Consider the following 19,802-nt stretch of genomic DNA (forward strand, 5'->3'; position numbering starts at 1 on the left):
GTTGTCTGCACCATTTTTATAGGGTTCGAATAATTTGCACAACATTGCATTCTGTATTTATTTACATTCTGCACAGCATACCAACCTTTTTGGAAATACTACAATAATGGAAGTTATTTTTTCCTGTAATGAAGTAGAGTAACACATTGCAATTTAGATTGCTTTAATAACACAACTGTTACTGACTTAATAAGTAATAAGTAATAAGTCTGGTAGCACTCACATTTCCTGAGAAAAGACACTGGCTGTGGTCTCTCCGTTACATGATTCAAATAAAATTATGTATCTTTGTAAATTTAAATGTAGTCTAACAATGTTCAAAAAGTAGCTCCCTGTTTAGCAAAGCAGGTCATGGTCAGATTAAGTTGTTCAGTAATGAGTAAGTCATTTTGATTCCTCTCAGTGGGTCTGAAGCTCTTAAAACATTGTGCCTTCATTCTTCAAACAAATTTACTGTGTTCATGTTGTTCGTGTTCTGTGTTCATGCATACTGAGGTGAAAAATGTGAAGTGGTCAAGTGGTCTCTCATTAAATGTTTCTAGCCGGCTGATCCTAGTAAAAAAAAAAAAAAAAAAAAAAAAAGCAAGAAGGGCATGGGTTCGATTCATGTCTGCGTGGGTCTCCTCCCACAGTTCCAAATACATGCAGTCAGGACGTTTGGACATACTGAATTGCCCCTAGGTGTGAGTGAATGTATCTGTCTGCCCTGCGATTTGCTGGCGACCTGTCCAGGGTGTATCCTGCCTTTTGCCCAGTGTCAGCTGGGATAGCCTCCAGTAACCCCTGCGACCCAGAGGTAGAAGCAGCTTAGAAGGTGTGTGTGTGTGTGTGTGTGTGTGTGTGTGTGTGTGTGTGTGTGTGTGTGTGTGTGTGTGTGTGTGTGTGTGTGTGTGTGCGTGTGTGTATACATACTTGGGGGTTTTTAACCACTATATCCTATTTAAACTCTATAAAAAAAAGAATTGTGTTCTATAATAATGTAATTTCTTGCATCTGAAGAGCTTTGAATGTAGTTTCCTGAGGAAAGAGCTGTGAGCTCTCAGTCACATGATTCATCTCTGTCTGAGGTTCTTTGAGGCTCCTTCTCCATGTCATCATAGTCTGTAAAACAAGTGCATTAAAACTCTATAAAATATATATAATACATATAATAATGTATTCCAAAAAAGAGGAAAAGAGGGAAAGACAATAGAGTATTATGTAAGCGTGTTTAACAGGTAGACTGCAAGTTTCTTTTAAAAATTAATCAAAACTCCTACAATGCTAAGACATTCCATGTGTAGAAGAAGCTACAGCACTGCCTTTGGATACTGAATGACTAGTTCTGTCTGATTCACTTTCATGGTAGTTCTTAGTCCAGGACTCTTCAACTTTCTGAAGGGCCAGTGTCCAGCACAGATTTCCTTGTTTTTCAGTTTAGTGATCAAACACACCTGAATCAGCTCATCAGTTAATTACAATGTTTAGTCAGTGTGTTTGAACCTGTGCTGGACACTGACCCTCCATAACCTTCAGCTATACAGATCTGTTCTGTGTCCTCGAATAAAAAAAAAAAAACAACAAAAACACAAGCAACTCTGTCTTAGTTTTGAGCTTCTGTATTGTCCATCATTCCCAGAAGACAGTTAAACATTAAACATACTTTCATGAAAATTTCTCTGCAAATAAATCCCTATTCCACACTTCACATGTACATCTGAAATGTGTATACAACAAGATCAGCCACTCACCTTTAACCTCTTCTACATCCTGTCCAGTAGGGATGACATCATGGTAATCTAGTGTGTCTACTAAACCGACATGAAAATATAAATTACAGTCAAAAGAATCCAAACTGATGTTTTTACTATATTGAAGCTTTTGTTTTTCTACATTAAGAAAATTCTTACGTGTCATAATGTTGGAGTTTGATCCAACGGTAACAGCATCATAGATATCTGTCATGTCATGTAAAACTTACAATTGCCTACAAGGTGTTAACAGAGCAGGCTCCTTCCTACCTGCACTCGCTCCTAAAGGCTTACAGCACCGCCCGGCCGCTGCGATCCTCCAATGAACGTCGCTTAGCTTTGCCAAACATTCACACAAAGCATTCGAGACTGTTCTCATACTTGCTTCCCCAATGGTGGAACAAGCTACCTTCCGCTGTCAGAGCAGGGGCATCCCTCGCTATTTTTAAGAAACTCCTGAAGATAGAGCCCTTCTTGCCCTCCTTCCCTTCTCTACCCCGCTTTTACCCCTTGGCCTCCTTTAAGGCCTGACTATGTTTGTTCTATGTACCACATTATTTGTAAGTCGCTTTGGATAAAAGCGTCTGCTAAATTGTAATGTAATGTAATGTAATGTCTTCTGTCAAAATGTAGAGATAAAAGTCATTAAATCAGCTTCAGTATCATCAGTGACAGTGTTCATGTTTGAGATTACAGTATTATTACATTACAAGTCAAACCTGTTACAACAGCTGAGCTCTGATCAGCAGTGATGACATCATTATCTTCCTCTACACCAAAACAGACATTTAAATGATAAAATCCTATTTTACACAGTTGTATTTGTCAGCTGTTTGACATAATTAGTAAATGTATGATTTTATGAAATTTAGTTGCAATATTTGAATTTCATATATATATATATATATATATATATATAAATTTTGCAAAATATAGTTCAATTAAAAATACATAGATTTTGGTCACATTTTGTAGGTATGATGAGAACAAAGCTGCTGTTGGGAAAAAAAACCTCATTGTTCACTTTTTGTCATCATTTGGACAATATGTCAAAATTTGATGATAACTGGAACAACCGAAACTGAAACCAAAATCTCCATTGACTTCCATTAAAATATAAAAGATACAAGGCTTTGCTCTGACAGCAGTGATGTGTTGTGGTCAACAAAATACACTCCTGCCCTAATGTGTGGACCACTGCTGTAAGGGTCAGTAAATGCCATACACAGATGAGACACTGGATGCAAGTGCAAAATGAGGATTTAGGCCGGAAAGGTAGAACATAAGCACATTAGCAAGATAAAACCAAACAAACAAGGGAAACGAGTAAACTTTAAGGCTCAGTGATCAGCCAAAAGGCACAAGGCTTCACAACTGTTATGTCTAGGGTTAGGCTCAAGGCCGTAACAGGGTGGGTGGGTGTGACAGCAAAACCAATGTATAATGAAAAAAACAGCAAGCTCAGGTCTTATAATGGCTTTGTATTCAAAATGTACACACTATATATATATATATATATATATATATATATATATATATATATATCCACGAAAATTCCACCAGGCAAAGACAATGTTGTTGGTTGCTCCAGATGTGCCCACTTCGCACTATTGACAGCATATGCACATGCACAGCCCTCAATAGAAACTTTCCACCCAGCTGGTATGGCTTCTAGTTGTTTGCTTTCCTTGGTCAGGATTCCAATGTGACCACTATTTTGCTGCTTGTTATGAATTACAAGTGTTTTCAGAAGTGGACTGTGGCCATGAGTATGTGAGGTTTTCAGCAAATTACTCTGTCTATTAATTAATCTACCTCTTCATTCAACAAGGCATTTTTGTAAACACAACTGCCGCTCACTGGATATTTTCTCTTTTTTGGGCCATTTAAAATGAAATAAAATAAAATAATAAAGAGAGCTCTTTAATAATATCAGTTCTCAAAACAAAAATGGGCCCGAAACTACCTGGGTAGTGAATTTATGTTCGTGCTTATCTGTATCTGATTAGGATGAACAGTTCACGGTCAAAACTTTCAAAGTTCTTGCTGCTCAGCTCTAGTTTGCCCTATATGTGGAGAAGCGTCCCAGGATCCAGTGGGACTGACTCATCAAAGTTGAACCATACAGATAAACCAATCTGCAGGACATACAACAGTAGTGCAGTGCATGAGAATGGCTATTCGATCATCCGCGTGTTCTCCACGTTCTAAAATTACATTCAAAACATAGGAAAATAGCTTTTCCAACAAATAACCATATATGTACAGATAACTAGGTAGGTTAAGTTACAGTTTCACAAAATTCGCAGTCTAGTTTCTTGCTAACAAAGAAAATCTGGTATATAAACCATAAACAACATGTTTCCCAACATTTTTACAGTTAATCCAAATGGTTTTCTCAGAAAACAATATATTTTCACTCAAACATTACTAACTTAGAAGTAAATGCAATACTGCATGGAACAACAGCGCTTTGAAAAATAAAAGTCCTTTTGAAACAAAATAAATGCACTGTTACTGAAAGCATTAAAGGAAATAAAATTAACAATGAAGAGTGTGCTTTCTTTTTACGCATACATCTACATATCTAATTAACAAACATTAAAACATAACATGCATTTAAACATAATAAACATTAAGCATTTAAAAGCATAACATGCATTTATTATTTGAGCTTCCTAGTAACCAAAGTTTAAATGGGTTACACCATTATTTGATGTTTCTTGTGTGACAGGTTGGTGTTCACTATCATTCAGAGGTGATTACCCCTTGTTCAAAGGGTGGAAGTACTAACTTACTAACATGTAAGTCAGCTGATTGTAATTAACACAGGTGGAAGAACTAATATCTGCAGTAGAAAGGTGTGAATAACTGCATTTCCCCCACTGTATGTAGTAGTCAGTGTTGTCAGACAGTAGTCAGTAGATGAAGTAACAGAAGCATCAGACACATCTGTAAATACAAAGAAAAAAAAACAATCATTGGACTACAATAACTATCATTAGGTAGCATTAGCAAAACGAAATTAATGTAATTTTAGTGCAATCCTACAGATAATTAAAAGTGAGATAAATGTGATTTAAATGGAGTTAGTACCTTCAAAGTCCAGCAGACTCCTCTGACCTGTACAGGTGACTCCAGCATCCTGCCTGTGGGAGCAGTCAGTGTGGTTCTTCAGGGAATGAGGACAGTCCCACAGGTGAATCTCATTCCCTGTACACTTCACTCTGTTCAGCCAGATAGGCCCTTTACCAGCACCAAAGTCAGCACTCCCATCAGCACTCAGCGCCGGCCCACAGCCCAGCTGCCTGCAGACCACCTGAGCATCCCTGATGTCCCAATCATTATCACAGACAGACCCCCACATAGAGTTGTGATACACCTCCAACCCCCCAGAGCAGCTTCCTTCCCCTCCTCTCAACCTGAGAGGCAGGTGATCTACATCACACACATCACATACAAGGAGATACAGAAACACTGACTAAGCAGGACCATCTCAGAATAAAAGTATAATACAAATATAAAGCAAATATAGATTTTCAGTCTGTTTAGAACATGATCATCACAGAGAGTGAAACAAAAGCCTTGTATATACATGGGAAGAGGAGAATTAACAAGTGATTAATGTTGTTTGTAAAATTGAAAATAATTAATTTATTTATTTGCAAGAGTCCTTACTTAAGCACCGTCTTTGATGGAGAGATAAAGAGCATTTCAGATGACTTCGCTGCACAAGATGATTTTCCACCTCTATGAATAAGTAAAAATAAATTCTTTACATTTAGTTACTGTCATAAATCTGGTTTGATTATACATGTTGTTGCTTCAGAGCAAACAGATTTATACACACTCTACTCTTATTACCATATAAAACCACTACAGTCCCCTTACCTGAGCAGGTAATTTTAGCCACTTCATGGCGATTATAACAGTTATTCTGTCTCCAGGGTGAAGATGGACAATGCCACAGAGTGGAGTCATGTTTCCTACATTTCAGATTGTCCAGCCAGTTAGGAGCTGATTCCACTCTTGCTTTGGTAGCCCTCTCACTGCCAGATCTTCCACAGTTCAGCTCTTGACAGACGAGACTTACTGTTTCTTCATCCATCCCATTTACACACACATTGCCCCAGGTTCCATTGTAGAACACTTCTAGATTCCCCTCACAGCCCTCAGTGAGTCTGAACTCTTTAAACTCTGATGGGAGAAAGATTCCTTAATATGACTCCATAAGTCTAACTTGAGAACGTTTATAAAAAATATAAAAATATAATTAAAAGAATAAAATATATATATAAAATTAACTCATGCTGCTTGACATCTTCTATAGTATGAATTTTGTTTTATACACTTCATGCTTTAACATAGAATTTTTTTTTTATGAACAATTCGTAATAATGGGATTTCAATATATATATATATATATATATATATATATATATATATATATATATATATATATATATGTCAAAGAACTGTCATCGCAAACAGGCTACATAAAAAAACAAAAAAACAACCAGTAGCAGTCAGTACGCTTTACCTGAACACACGACTCCTACATGGTTCTTGTTTCCACATTCATCCTCTTCACACAGCTGAAGTCTGCAGTTCCACAGGGATGCCTCGTTCCCCTCACACTCCACCTCATTCAGCCATATGGGTCCAGTTCCAGGTCCAAACTGAGCTGGTATGGGATCACTAAGTGCCACTCCACATTGCAGCTGTCTGCAAACCACCTGCGCGTCCTTAATATCCCACAAGTCATCACTCACTGTTCCCCATGAGCCACTGTGGAAAACCTCCAGTCTTCCTGCACAGTCTCCCCCAGAACCAACCAGCCTGATGGAGCTGTGAGCTACACAAACACACACACACACACACACACACACACACACACACACACACACACACACAGTTCACCTTAAAATAATTCATACATTACAGCTGATTAAGAACAATGTATTACTCATTGATCGTCTACATATTGAGGAAAAGTAACTGTTAAATGCAATAAACATTACAAAATATTTTGATGAGAATTATTTTAGGAAGATTCTTAGCAAGCAAGCAAGCAAAATTTATTTATATAGCACTTTTTACAACAGGTGTTGCCACAAAGCAGCTTTACAGGACAATCAGCATTACAGAGAGAAAAGAAAAGAAAAGAAAATCTGGGTCCAAGTCCCCATGAGCAAGCCAGCGGCAACGTTGGCAAGGAAAAAGTCCCTAAAAGAGGAAGAAACCTTGAGAGGAACCAAGACTCAGAAGGGGAACCCTGTGTTAAGTTAGACAGTTTGTTTCTAGCTGCTTTTGGACCAAGAAGCAGGACCTCTGTTTTATCTGAGTTAAGTAGCAGAAAGTTACTTGACATCCAATCTTTTATGTCTTTTACACAGTCCTCAATCTTGCTAAGTTTAATTTTATCATCCGGTTTGCTTGATATATATATAACTGTATGTAATCAGCATAGCAGTGGAAATTTATGCCATGTTTACTGATAATGGTGCCTAAAGGTAGCATATATATTGTGAATAATATAGGTCCTAGAACAGAGCCTTGTGGAACACCATACAGTACTTTTGCAAGGACAGATGATTTGCCCTTTACATTAATGAACTGATAGCGATCAGTGAGGTAGGACTTGAACCAGGAAAGACCTGTTCCTGTTACCCCTACAAGGTTTTCTAGTCTATCTAGTAAGATAGAGTGGTCTATTGTGTCAAATGCTGCAAGATCAAGGAGGACTAGCAAAGACACATTTCCTTTGTCAGAGAATGACAGGAGATCATTTACAATTTTTACTAGTGCTATTTCTGTATTTTGATGTGGCCTAAAACCAGACTGAAATTTTTCATGTAGATGATTCCTGTGTAAATAAGAGCTTAATTGTTTTGCTGCCACTTTTTCCAGGATCTTAGATATAAAGGGGAGATTCGAGATAGGTCTATAGTTTGATGGTTCACAGGGATTGAGGTTCGATTTCTTAATCAGCCGTCTAATTACTGCAAGTTTAAAAGTTTTTGGGATGATAGAGGAGTTTAATATTGACAGAACTTTTATTATTTAATTTGTTGTAATTCCTACCAGAGCAGGTGATTGAGAGCTGTTTTCCGGAACTGCAGGACTTCTCCATAACTTCCGCACTACTACAGTTCCCCAGATGAGCTTCATTCCCAGAGCAACTGAAACCCGTCAGACACATGTGTCTGTGTTCAGGACTGGATGTAGAGGAGCTGGAGAAGCTGAACACAGAGCCACAGCCCAGCTGTCTGCAGACCACAGAGGCCTCAGACTCACTCCAGGAGTCCAGCAGAACTCTCCTCCAGTCCTGCATGAAGTAAACCTCCACCTCCCCCTCACACTCCATCCCTCCAGACAACCGCACTCGCCCCTCATGAAACACCAGAGAGGAACCTGGAGAGGAAAATATACAATGAAGTAGCTATGTTTACTCTTTTAGGGTAGCAGAGTTTAACATTTTTCGTAAAATACATTGAGTCACTCACCACTGCAGATGACACCAGCATCCTGTTTATGAGAGCATGCAGCTCGACTCCATGATGAAATGGGACATTTTGACAGGTGTGTTTCGTTCCCCTGACAATCAAACACATCGGCCCAGATCTGGCCACTCCCCTCCCCAAACCAGTCTGACCCCAACACAGCCACAGCACTCCCACACTTCAGCTGACCACAGAGGACACTGGCAGCTTTCATATTCCAGCTTACATCACACACTGTGCCCCACTCACTGAGGTACTGGAGCTCGGCTCGACCAGAACAGGAGTCAGAGCCACTCACCAGCCGAGCCTGAGTGTGACCTGAATCAGAAAGGGCAAATCATTGCTTATATAACACTGGAGATCAAAAGTGGCAAAGTTTACTAAAACTCTGAATTCCATTTAAAGAGAAATATACATTTTACACTTAAATATACATTTTTTTACCAGTGCACACCAGTCCCACATCACTGCCATGAGTACAGCTGTGTTTGAGTGAAGATGATGTTGGACAGAAGTAAATCTCAGCTTCATTGCCTCTACACTGAAGCTCCTCTGACCACACCTGACCCTCCCCTCTGCCAAAAGCAGCTGCTCCCAGCACCTCCACAGGAAGCCCACAGCCCAGCTCTCGACACACAACCTCTGCATCCATCTGGTCAAAGCCAGCATCACACACTGTGGACCAGGTCCCTCCACGCAACACCTCCACTCTCCCAGAGCAGAGATGAGGACCATCAGCAAATCTGGAGATGAGACCTATGAGTATTTGAATAATGTTAATACTTACATGAAGATTTAGGTGTTGTGATATTTAGGTTTAGTACTTGCTTTGTGAATTTTCTGAACATGTTTAGAGAGAAAAACATGTTATCAAATTACTCCTTCACTTTAGATCTAAGTGGGTTTTAATCACATTACATTGTGCCCTGGACTGAAATCTCACTTTGATTTCTGACAATGAAATCTTACACATTTCAGTGAAATTTTCATATTCATTCATTAACGATGAAAGTTTTGCTTTACTCTTAAGAAGGTCAGTAGAAACAAAATCAATATATAACACAAACAATTAAATAAATAATAGAAATAATAGAGCATATTTTAAAATTGAAAATGCATTAAATACAAAATATCTTTAAACAAATTTATTCATTAAAACCAAACCCTTTAGAGCAAAGTATGTTGTGGCTGGTAGTAAACATACAGATTTAACGTACACTGACTGATTGATGATTACATGATGTCAAAATACCTATATAGTTGGCAGCCATTTGACAGATCTGACTTTACACACTAGAGATTCTAATGATGAGGTCACAAAGTGTAAATATAATAATGCTGCACTCGAAATAAACTATACATGTCAACATTTTATTTTAAAGGTAAGTTTACTGCTTTGGTGAAAATAAAAATGGTTTGTTATTGATTATTTCAGGTCGTCTATTAATATCTGTTTTTTTTTTTTTTGGTTTTTAAGGAGTGATGCAGCCTACCTGAGCAGGTGACTCCAGCATCTTGATCATGAGAAGTACAGTACTGTTCATAATATGAATAAAAATCACAGCTGTTCAGTGTAGACTCTGATCCACGACACTGCACTAATCCCATCAATATTGGTCCTGATCCTGGACCAAACTGAGGAATATTCTGAGCCTCTCCACAGTCCAGCTCTCTACACACCACTGCAGCATCTGTCATATCCCAGTCATAACCACACACTGTTCCCCACTGATCATCACGATAGACCTCCACTCTCCCTTCACAGCGACTGCCACCATCCACCAACCTCACACTGACTGTACAACAGACAGAGAGAGAGACAGAGAGAGAGAAGTAAAAAGGGGTGAAAGGAATACATGTCTTTTTATACTAATATAATTTGTATTATATTTAGTTTATGTAATGTGAAATGTTTCACTATTGTTTTAGCATTTTACAATTTGATGACCCTTTATTGTAAAGTGGGAGAAAAAGAAACAATAAAAATACCATAATAATCTTAATTATTTATATTCTTAGTCAGTTCCAAAATATAATCATTACATATAAACTTTACATTAATATAAAATAACTTTAGATTCAAATGAGAAACTGCTGATTATTTTAGATTTGGGAATTTGTCTGAATTTAATTATGCATTATACTGACAGTGAGAGTTCTTTCTCTTACCAGCTGTGGTGAATGAGATTGTAGAGGACAGAAGAATGAGAGCCACACAGCTGTCCATCTCCCTCTGTCCTGCACACAGTCCGTTCAGCTCAGCAGCAGAACAAGCTTCACCTCCCCTCCCCTAGAGAGACTGAAGAAACAGAGGGGGAGAGAGAGAGAGAGAGAGAGAGAGAGAGAGAGAGAGAGAAAGAGAAAGAGAAAGAGAAAGAGAGAGAGAGAGAGAGAGAGAGAAAGAGAGAGAGAGAGAGAGAGAAAGAGAGAGAGAGAAGGAAAGACAGAAAGAAAGCGAGAGAGAGAGAGCGAGAGAGAGAGAGAAAGAAAGAAAGAAAGAGAGAGAGAGCGAGAGAGAGAGAGAGCGAGAGAGAGAGAGAGAGAGAGAGAGAGAGAGAGAGAGAGAGCTCCTCTCAGCTGCCAATCACACTCACTATGACCTTATTAGAAAGAGGAGAGGAAATCATCAAACATTTTCAGAGACAAATCAGAGGAGGCGTTTTTTCTTTTTCCATATTCATCAAAGGAGCGTCAGCACACTGTGGTTTCTGTCGCTACTAAAACGGAAGCTTGACAGGAAATATAAACATGGTTTACAGATATGTATCAGTAGAATTACCACACAAAACAGCATGTAGATCTGCTCATTTCTTAAATAAAGTTCACAATTTAAACTGTGTTATTCAACAAAAAATCTAACCCTTTATTAAAGTTAATTTAGTCTATGTAAAAAATCTTTTATTTGCTAAAATTACATGTGTCTCACAGTTATTGTAGTGAGTACTTTGTGCAACCTCCATTTTCTAAGATTCTGATTGTTTTCTTATAATGTGAGATTTGAGAATAAAGAGCATGAATTACCCCCCCCCCCCCCCCCCCCCCCGCCCGAGTAAATACAGAATCAAAGCAGATCTTTCATGTTCCTGGATTCTCTTTTTGCACTCATGTCTTCAATTCACCCCACAGTTCAGGGAATTACCATGTCAAAAGCTGGATTCTGTGGTTATTGAAACACTGTTACGTGGATTTGGACACAGCTCCTGTTATTTTAAACTTCTTAATTATTGAATTATAGAAACAGAGAAAGAGAAAGAGAAAGAGAGAGAGAGAGAGAGAGAGAGAGAGAGAGAGTGAGAGAGTGAGAGAGTGAGAGAGAGAGAGAGAGAGAAAGAGAGAGAGAGAGAGAGAGAGAGAGAGAACGTCTGTGGCCATGCACTCTCCGGATGTCCACAACAGGAGGTTCTGAACTTTGACAGCTCCTGTCAGCACCTTGGAGAGCTGCTCTTGATCATGAGGCATCGGGAAAATGGATCCGGTGGGAACCCTGGACCCGCCATCGGCCACATCTCTAGATGAAGGGACTAAAGCAGGATTTTGGGAGTGAAGTTGTAAAAACATTTGGTCAGAGTGTAAATGATGCTGCTCTTATCCACTAGAGTGTCTGAAGGTCCTGATGTTCTGTTTATAATCTGTAATACAACCAATGAATTTACACCGAAACCCACTAAATCCTCCATGAGCTGCTCACAGCTTCACATGTTAATCAGTGCAGTGACGCACAACCACATTTCAAGAGTTCAACTAAACATTTCAGCTTTTTACTTCATTTTTAATTTAATTTAGTCCACAAACAAGCAATGTTTACATTTCACAATAGCTGGTGTTATTAAAGTGTTAAATTTAAGTTTATTTTATTTCACATTTAAGAAAAGAAGAATCTGTAAATGATGAAATGATCTGATGCTGTTGTTCATCTTAAAGACAGAGATGCTGTAAAAATGCTTTCAAACACAAAAGCATAAAACACCGTCCACTAAAAGACCATAAATAATGGGTTTTCAGCTGCAGATACTTTTCAGTTAGACGCTGTGTTTATTTTCCACTGCTTATCCACACAAAGAACAGCATCCTGTATATACTGTCAAAACCAGATACTGTACAGGTACATTTAATGTCCATCAAGGTACAAACAGTGTAAATGTACCTTCAAAGGTACAACAAGGCTGTTAAGGTCCAGTTCTGCCTTAAATTAGTTTTAAAATTTACTTTCCCAAATGAACTGTACACACGTTTACGTTTTCATGACCTAATATATTAAAATAGAACAATAAAATAAAACATCTGGAGTCAGTACAAGGTTTGTGGAGTTAATGTAACTTAAAAAATACAATTGTAATGAAATACGCTATAATTATGTTTTGAGGGTTCCCAGTCCTGACTGACACCATACCACCAGCTCTAGGAGGGTGAAGGCTAGCACGTGTCAGTAATTCCCTATCTGGCCACCAGAGGTCTCTCTCTCCCGAGTACTGACTACTGAGTGTTTGTTTAGTTTGCCCCTCTGGTGTTTTGAGCTTCTGCCTGACTTTTTGTAATCTGCTTTTGCTTTTTGTCCTTTTTGCATTGTTTGCTGGCCATTCAGACTGATTCACTGGTATGACCTTTTTACCTTAAGAAACCTGGACATGTGTCCCTCACAGTTGTTATAAACTGGACTATCACCAGCCTATGTGTTTACAGAGCCAGTTTAAGGAGAGCCTGGACAATCCTATTTCTCCTATTATACCAAAACATGACACTGTTATAAAGTGTTCAGAAGCTATATTGAGAAGATTTGTGGATTTTTCTATATAAAAATGATTAAAGGATTTACAAACTACAGTTTTGCACAAAAGCTCCAAAGGAGCCCTTTCATTTTGAACTCACTCAGAAGTGCTCTCTAGTGTTTGACAAACCTGGAAGATATTACTGAGTTGTCCCTTTCTGCAATTTGATTCTTTTTTTTTCAAGTTTCTGTTCTTTTTCCTAGAGAATAACTTAACCACAGATTGATAAATATTTTGGCTTAATGGCAAATTATGTCATAGTCAGAGAATTATTGTAAATGTCTGTGTGTGTGTGTGTGTGTGTGTGTGTGTGTGTGTGTGTGTGTGTGTGTGTGTGTGTGTGTGTGTGTGTGTGTGTGTAAAAGCTGATTAAAATATTAGCTTGAGTTTAAAAGCTAATTAAGTTAACAAGTTTTTTTTTTACAATGCACAACAAATTACTTTCTAGGGTAAACCTTAGGTTTATTCAGGTAAATTATAATAAACTCAAGATGCAGAATCTATTATGCCTGTGTGGACATAATCTCCAATGATCATCACAATATTCTCAAAATAATTACAGGCTTGCAAATAGCATGAAAGAGAAAGACCAGATCAATTTTTTACAGTATAATGCAGTATTGGGGGAGTAATGTGGTGGAACTGCTCTGTAAACAGTTATAAGGAGCTGCCTGAATCTGAATGTCAACACTGACAATAGAAGCTGTCTGTAACACAAGCAGTGGGTTAATTTAGCAGCTCATACAAATTATAATGGCTAGTAATTTTTCGGTACAAAATGCTTTTCATGAAGTTAAAATGTTAAAAACATACATACACATGCAGGTGTTTAATTCCACTATGTTCTATGTGTGATGTGTAAAGCTATAATTAGGAGTACTTAGGGTTACTAAAATATATTGAATTCTGATCTAAAACAAACTCATTTCTTCCATTTGAAGAAGTCTCAGCGTAATTTCCTGAGGAAGAACTCTCAGTGTGTCCACTCTTGTTCACATGATTCATGTCTGTCTGAGGCTCCTCCTCCACATCATGATAATCTGAAAAAAGAAATCTGTAAATTTCACTCTTCTGAATATATACATCATTTATATGACGTATATATACGAATATATACGCCAAAAAGTTCCAAAAAGACAAAATCAAATAAAGCATTATGTAACAAGTTGTTCACTAAATGAATCTCTTTTTTTATCTTCTAATATTTTTTCTTCCAGTATGCTAACATCTTCCATGTGTAGAAGAAGTTACAGAACTGCCAGTGAATACTGAAAGCGTTTACTTCAGTCTGATTCCTCTCCATGGTGGTCTTTAGTCCAGGATGCTTAACTCTGGTCCTGGATGGCTGCTGTCCAAACACACCTGATTTCACTTGTCTGTTATTTACTATGTTTAGTCTGGACACCAACCCTCCAGAACCTACAGTTCTATGGATCTACACAATGCCTTACAATAAAAGAAACAACCATCAAAAACACAAACAACTGTGCTTTAGTCTTGAGCATCTGGACTGTCGCATCATTCTTAGAACACAGTCAGACAGATGTAGAGAGGACTGCTTCCTTTCTTTCCTGTCTAGAGAGCAGTGTGGCACTAATCATCTGTCTCCACTAAAAGAAATGTATAAAAAAAGGTTCTACAGAAAAATGAAGAAGACATTGTTTATTTATCATTGATAAGAAAACTCATTTATCGCTAGACTTTCTGTGCACTTGAATCTTTTCCTCTACCAATCACACTCATGTACATCTGAATTGTAGCAACATACACAACATTCCCAACAACTCACCAACAAGGGGAAATACATTTTAACAATAAGCAAAAAAAAAAAACAAAACAAAAAAAAAAAAACAGACATTGTACTATATTGTTTGTTTAAATTATATGTAACATTAAAAGTTTTTATTAATTAATTAAAACCTACCTGTCATAATATTGGAGTTTGGTCCAGCGGTAACAGCATCATCATAGTTATCTGTCATGTCTTCTGTCAAGATGTGGAGATAAAAGTCATTAAATCAGCTTCAGTATCATCAGTGACTGTGTTCATGTTTGAGATTACAATGTTGTTACATTGCAAATCAAACCTGTTTCAACAGCTGAGCTCTGATCAGCAGTGATGACATCATCATAATTCTCTGCTACGTCCTCTACAACAAAACAGAGATATTTAGATAATCAAAGCTACATTTTGAATGACTGTAGGTGTGTGCGAGTAGTATTTATCAGCTGTTTCAAACATTATCTTTGAATATATCAACATTGAGCCTAACATTAGCTTTAGCACCAATAGCTTTTAACTAGGTTTTTATTTTTTGATCATAGTCTGATTTAAATAAGCCCTAGCTCTTGGCATTGAGGAAGGGTTTGTGTGGTCTTGGGATCTTCAGAGCTAAGTCATCTGAAGCAGTATGCTCATGTTAGGATCTCCTAAGGCAAGCAGGTCTGGTGTGAAGACCCAGACTAACATGATTCAAAATCCCTATGATCAAAGGAGGCAAGTTATAATATACTTGCCCAGGAGAGGGTTACCGAGACCTACCCTTTCAACCAAGCCAAGGGGTAGCGTTCCTTTGTGAGTGCCTTATGGCCAGGCAGCACAGGTAACCCAGCTGGGACCAGCCCAAAAAGGCAATGCAGGGGGACCATATGGGCCCACCTCCCACAAGGTTTTGCATAAAGGACAGGTGCAATGCCTTATAGGTAGTGAGAGATGGTAAGAAGCTCCTTGCCAGTATAGACCCCTGTTGTGGAAAAAGACTCTTGCCATTTGGGACGTAACCTCATCGGTGGGAAAGGAGAAGAAGCTTTTTGCAGGAAGCTGAGAGGTACCAACTAGATGCAGATGCTCACCTCCATTCACAGTGTCAGTACTGGAACCAAAAACCTTGATAGGGTAGGTCCTTCTCCTACTTAGAAGTTGCACAGAATGAAAGGCACTGGGCAGGTGTGAGGATATTCACAAGCCCCTGGCTGGCTAGTGTGCAGTTGAAGTTTGTCCCAGTGAACGAGAGTACTGCTTCAATGCAAATAAAAATTTCAGGGAGAAAAACTGACTGTTGTGTGTGGTTATGAAGAGGAGAAGGTTCTAGAAAGGACCCTACCTACAGACTCCATAGTTCTGGGCAAGTGTGCTCACTGCTCCCTACTGTGTATGTTCACTAGTGTGCATGTATGTGGGTGTTTCACTGCACAGATGTGTTAAATGCAGCACCAGGGATGGTTGCAATTTGCCCAGAAATGCTTATGCTCTGGATGTTGTGGCTGACATGCATCTGCAATGTCACATGGACCTCTAGAACAGTACCCCTGGACTGGCAGACCATGATGATGGTCCATATTTTAAGCAATGGATGCAGAGAGTATGTGCCAATTACCAGGGTTTCACATTGCTCAGCCTCCCTGGAAAGTTTGTGGCAAGGTGCTGGAACAGAGACTCAGACTGATAGTTGAACCTTGGATTCAGGAGGAACAATGCAGATTCTGCACTGTCTCTGGGACAATGGACCAGCTTTTCACCTTTGTGCAGATGGCTTAGAGGGCATGACCATGTGACATTCCAGTCTACATGTTTTGTGAACTTTGAGAAGATTTACCCCCCACATTCCCTGAGATATTCTGTGGGAGGTTTTCCAGGAGTACGGGGTACCAGGGATGCTAGTCCAGGCCATTTGGTCTCTGTAGGCCAGGAGTAAGAGCTGTGTCTGTATAGTCAGGCTTATTCAGTGCGGGTGTTGCACTCTGCCAAGGTTGTGCCTTGTCTCCACTCCTGCTCATGATATTCATAGACAGGATGCCAAGGAAGGAGTAGCCTTGTCATTTTTGCTCCATCACATAGATGCCTTCAGTGTGCACTGCACACTTGCAGTGTGAAAAAATGGTTGGTAAGTGGATCGGCTCCTCCAAGTCTTAGTCCATGATCCTCAGCCAGAAAATTATGACATGCCCTCTCCAGGCCAGGGGAGAGGACTTGCCCCAGGTGGAGGAGTTTAAGTAACTCTTGTTCACAAGTGATAGGGATTTGCAGGCTGGTACAGGCAGCAGCAGTAATGCAGTTGCTGTACCAGACTGTAGTGGTGAAAGGTTGAACCATAGGGCAAAGCTCTCTGTTTACTGTCTACTGGGTTGTCTACATCCCCACCCTCAATGATGGCCATGAGCTTATGGTAATGACCAAAAGAATGAGATTGTGGATATGAGCAGTGGAAATGAGCCTTCTTTACAGGGTAGTAGGCTATACTCTACATGATAGGGTGAGCAGTCATCCACGAGCAGCTCAGAATACAGCCACTACTCCTTCACATTGTGAGAAGCCAGTTGAGGTGGTTTGGGCATCTGATTAGGATGCCTCCTGGTTGCCTCCAGTTTGAGACTCCAAGGTCATCCTAGGACCCGCTGGAGGGATTATTTGGTTGGCCTAGGAGTGACTTGTGAGCCCCCAGAATGAACTTTAGAAAGTTGCGGGGACAGGGTTATCTGGGATTGTTTGCTTTTCCTACTGCTATTGCAACTCTAGCTAGCATTGTAGGAAGATGAATGAAAGGAAAGATGAATCATTTTAAAATGAACTGAAGATTCATTTTAAACACATATATATATATATATATATATATATATATATATATATATATATATATATATGTATATACAGTGCCCTCCATAATTATTGGCACCCCTGGTTAAGATGTGTCAAAAGCCTTAAAATAAATTCAGTTTTTATTGTGGAAACATACTGTCACACTGAAAATTGTAGAAAAATGTAACCTTTAACTCAAGTAGAGTTTTAGGGGGAAAATAAAATCCCTGACTAAGAAATAATTTTTCTTCATAAAATCACCTGTTCCACAATTATTGGCACCCCTAACAATTCTTAGGAAATAAATGTAATTAAAGAATTTCTGTCACTTCTACAGTAGTTTACGAAGTTAATCAAAGTATGTAGGAACATTTAATTAGCAATTCACAACTTCCTGTTTCCCTGGGGTATAATTATGACGTGACACAGAGGCCATTTCTCTTCAACATGGGAAAGACAAAGGAACATAGCATTCAAGTAAGGCAGATGTGTGTTGACCTTCACAGGTCAGGCAATGGCTACAAGAAAATAGCCACTCACCTACACCTGTCCGTATCTACTGTCAGAGGAATTATTAAGAAGTTTAAAACAACTGGAACAGTGGTAAACAAGTCTGGACGAGGACGCAAGTTTATTTTGCCACCACGCACAGTGAGGAGGATGATAAGAGAAATAAAAAGTTCTCCAAAGCTCACTGTTACGGAACTGCAACAAATGGTAGCATCTTGGGGTCACGAAGTCTCCAAAACAACCATCAGACACTATTTACACGCCAACAAGCTGTTTGGGAGGCATGCACGGAAAAAACCTTTTCTCACTCACAATCATAAACGTAAACGTTTGGAGTTTGCTAAGCAGTACTGGGACTTCAACTGGGACCGTGTGCTTTGGTCAGATGAAACAAAGATAGAGCTTTTTGGCAACAAATGCTGTAAGTGGGTCTGGCGTAACACAAGAGCTGAGTATGCAGAAAAGCACCTCATGCCCACTGTGAAATACGGGGGAGGATCAGTGATGCTGTGGGCCTGCTTTTCTTCCAAAGGCCCAGGGAACCTTGTTAGGGTGCATGGCATCATGAATGCTTTGAAATACCAGGACATTTTAAAACAAAATCTGGTGGCTTCTGCCCGAAAGCTGAAGATGGGTCGTCACTGGGTCTTTCAGCAAGAGAATGACCCTAAACATATGGCAAGATCTACACAGAAATGGTTGACCACACACAGAATCAAGCTCCTCCCATGGCCATCTCAGTCCCCAGACCTTAACCCCATTGAAAACCTGTGGGGTGAGCTGAAGAGGAGAGTGCAGAGGAGAGGACCCAGGTCGCTGGATGATTTAGAGAGATTGTGCAAAGAGGAATGGTCGAAGATACCTCTTTCTGTGTTCTCCCATCTTGTGAAACATTATAGGAGAAGATTAGGTGCTGTTTTGTTGGCAAAGGGGGGTTGTACAAAGTATTAACATCAGGGTTGCTAATAATTGTGGCACACATTATTTGATGTTAAACAATTATTTCTTAATGTGGGATTTTTTTCCTACTGAATAAATGCACTTGAGATAAAGGTTGGATTTTGCTCTTTTTTCCATCGTGGTCCTATATTATTTAAAAAAACCCTCAATTTATTAGAAGCTAAAGAACACATCTTAACCAGGGGTGCCAATAATTATGGAGGGCACTGTATATATATATATATATATACACACACAATTAGATTTACTGCAGCTCCACAAACAGCCCATAGAATTAATATTGTCACATTTTTTATTCATGGTTTTTAATTTCTTTTTAATGTATACTTTATTCTAAACTAAAACCCCAGAACAGAAACCCACCTATGACACTCTCTGAGATCTGTCCAGCAGAGATGACATCATCATAGTTATCTGCTATGTCGTCTTTTTCTGCTTCACCTAAATCAAATAAAAGCAGACTGACTTTACAAACAGTGTAGTCATATTTTCACATTATGGTTTAATATAAAGTTAAAATCATGGAATTTAATCAATAAAAGGTATCAGACCACTGGTGGTGACATCATCATATTCTGATTTCACTCCAGTCAGAGACTTTGCTGTAAAAAGAGCAAAACTGATCACTTTTAATTACTTTTAAAAATATATAGGTTTTAATGTAACAATAACAATTTTAGAATTCGGTCTTCAGTGTGTGACTCCATTAAGATTACGCAAGAAATCATTTCTAACAGAAACGTCTCCTCTAGAGAGT

The 19,802-nt window shown here is 38.9% G+C and overlaps 3 protein-coding genes across 3 annotated transcripts in view; all 3 read right to left on the minus strand.

The window, feature by feature from the left end:
* Nucleotides 1-4,391: 4,391 nt before the first annotated feature.
* On the minus strand, nucleotides 4,392-8,840 carry LOC108412924 (scavenger receptor cysteine-rich type 1 protein M130-like). The gene is made up of 8 exons (XM_017685161.2): nucleotides 8,678-8,840; nucleotides 8,237-8,551; nucleotides 7,815-8,144; nucleotides 6,271-6,585; nucleotides 5,622-5,927; nucleotides 5,409-5,480; nucleotides 4,827-5,168; nucleotides 4,392-4,682 (listed from the first exon to the last, which is right to left on the minus strand). Exons 2-8 carry the CDS (start codon nucleotides 8,445-8,447, stop codon nucleotides 4,540-4,542), a joined length of 1,719 nt encoding a protein of 572 aa, XP_017540650.1. The 5' UTR covers nucleotides 8,448-8,551; nucleotides 8,678-8,840; the 3' UTR covers nucleotides 4,392-4,539.
* On the minus strand, nucleotides 8,518-11,765 carry LOC108412916 (deleted in malignant brain tumors 1 protein-like). Its single transcript, XM_017685152.2, has 5 exons — nucleotides 11,663-11,765; nucleotides 10,403-10,532; nucleotides 9,727-10,029; nucleotides 8,845-8,989; nucleotides 8,518-8,551 (listed from the first exon to the last, which is right to left on the minus strand). Exons 2-5 carry the CDS (start codon nucleotides 10,458-10,460, stop codon nucleotides 8,518-8,520), a joined length of 540 nt encoding a protein of 179 aa, XP_017540641.2. The 5' UTR covers nucleotides 10,461-10,532; nucleotides 11,663-11,765.
* Nucleotides 11,766-13,544: 1,779 nt separating this feature from the next.
* Nucleotides 13,545-19,802, minus strand: part of LOC108412925 (deleted in malignant brain tumors 1 protein-like) — a 267,541-nt gene continuing 261,283 nt past the window's right edge. Inside the window, exons 42-46 of the mRNA XM_037540168.1 lie at nucleotides 19,597-19,647; nucleotides 19,409-19,486; nucleotides 15,087-15,149; nucleotides 14,924-14,986; nucleotides 13,545-14,039 (exon numbers count right to left, since the gene is read on the minus strand). Of these exons, the coding sequence (XP_037396065.1) occupies nucleotides 13,870-14,039; nucleotides 14,924-14,986; nucleotides 15,087-15,149; nucleotides 19,409-19,486; nucleotides 19,597-19,647 (425 nt within the window). The 3' untranslated portion in view covers nucleotides 13,545-13,869. The remainder of the gene's footprint in view (nucleotides 14,040-14,923; nucleotides 14,987-15,086; nucleotides 15,150-19,408; nucleotides 19,487-19,596; nucleotides 19,648-19,802) is intronic.

This window comes from Pygocentrus nattereri, chromosome 1 (genome assembly GCF_015220715.1).
Source record: "Pygocentrus nattereri isolate fPygNat1 chromosome 1, fPygNat1.pri, whole genome shotgun sequence".
Classification (NCBI taxonomy): Eukaryota; Metazoa; Chordata; class Actinopteri; order Characiformes; family Serrasalmidae; genus Pygocentrus; species Pygocentrus nattereri.

Coding starts and splice junctions, on each gene's coding strand:
- LOC108412924 (XM_017685161.2), bottom strand. CDS start 8,447: ATGAAAGCTGCCAGTGTCCTCTGTGGTCAGCTGAAGTGTGGGAGTGCT. Junction 8,145..8,236: donor TGCTGGTGTCATCTGCAGTG/GTGAGTGACTCA, acceptor TTTCCTCTCCAG/GTTCCTCTCTGGTGTTTCAT. Junction 4,683..4,826: donor GAGTCTGCTGGACTTTGAAG/GTACTAACTCCA, acceptor TTGTATTTACAG/ATGTGTCTGATGCTTCTGTT.
- LOC108412916 (XM_017685152.2), bottom strand. CDS start 10,460: ATGGACAGCTGTGTGGCTCTCATTCTTCTGTCCTCTACAATCTCATTC. Junction 10,030..10,402: donor AATCTCATTCACCACAGCTG/GTAAGAGAAAGA, acceptor TCTGTTGTACAG/TCAGTGTGAGGTTGGTGGAT. Junction 8,990..9,726: donor TGCTGGAGTCACCTGCTCAG/GTAGGCTGCATC, acceptor AAATACTCATAG/GTCTCATCTCCAGATTTGCT.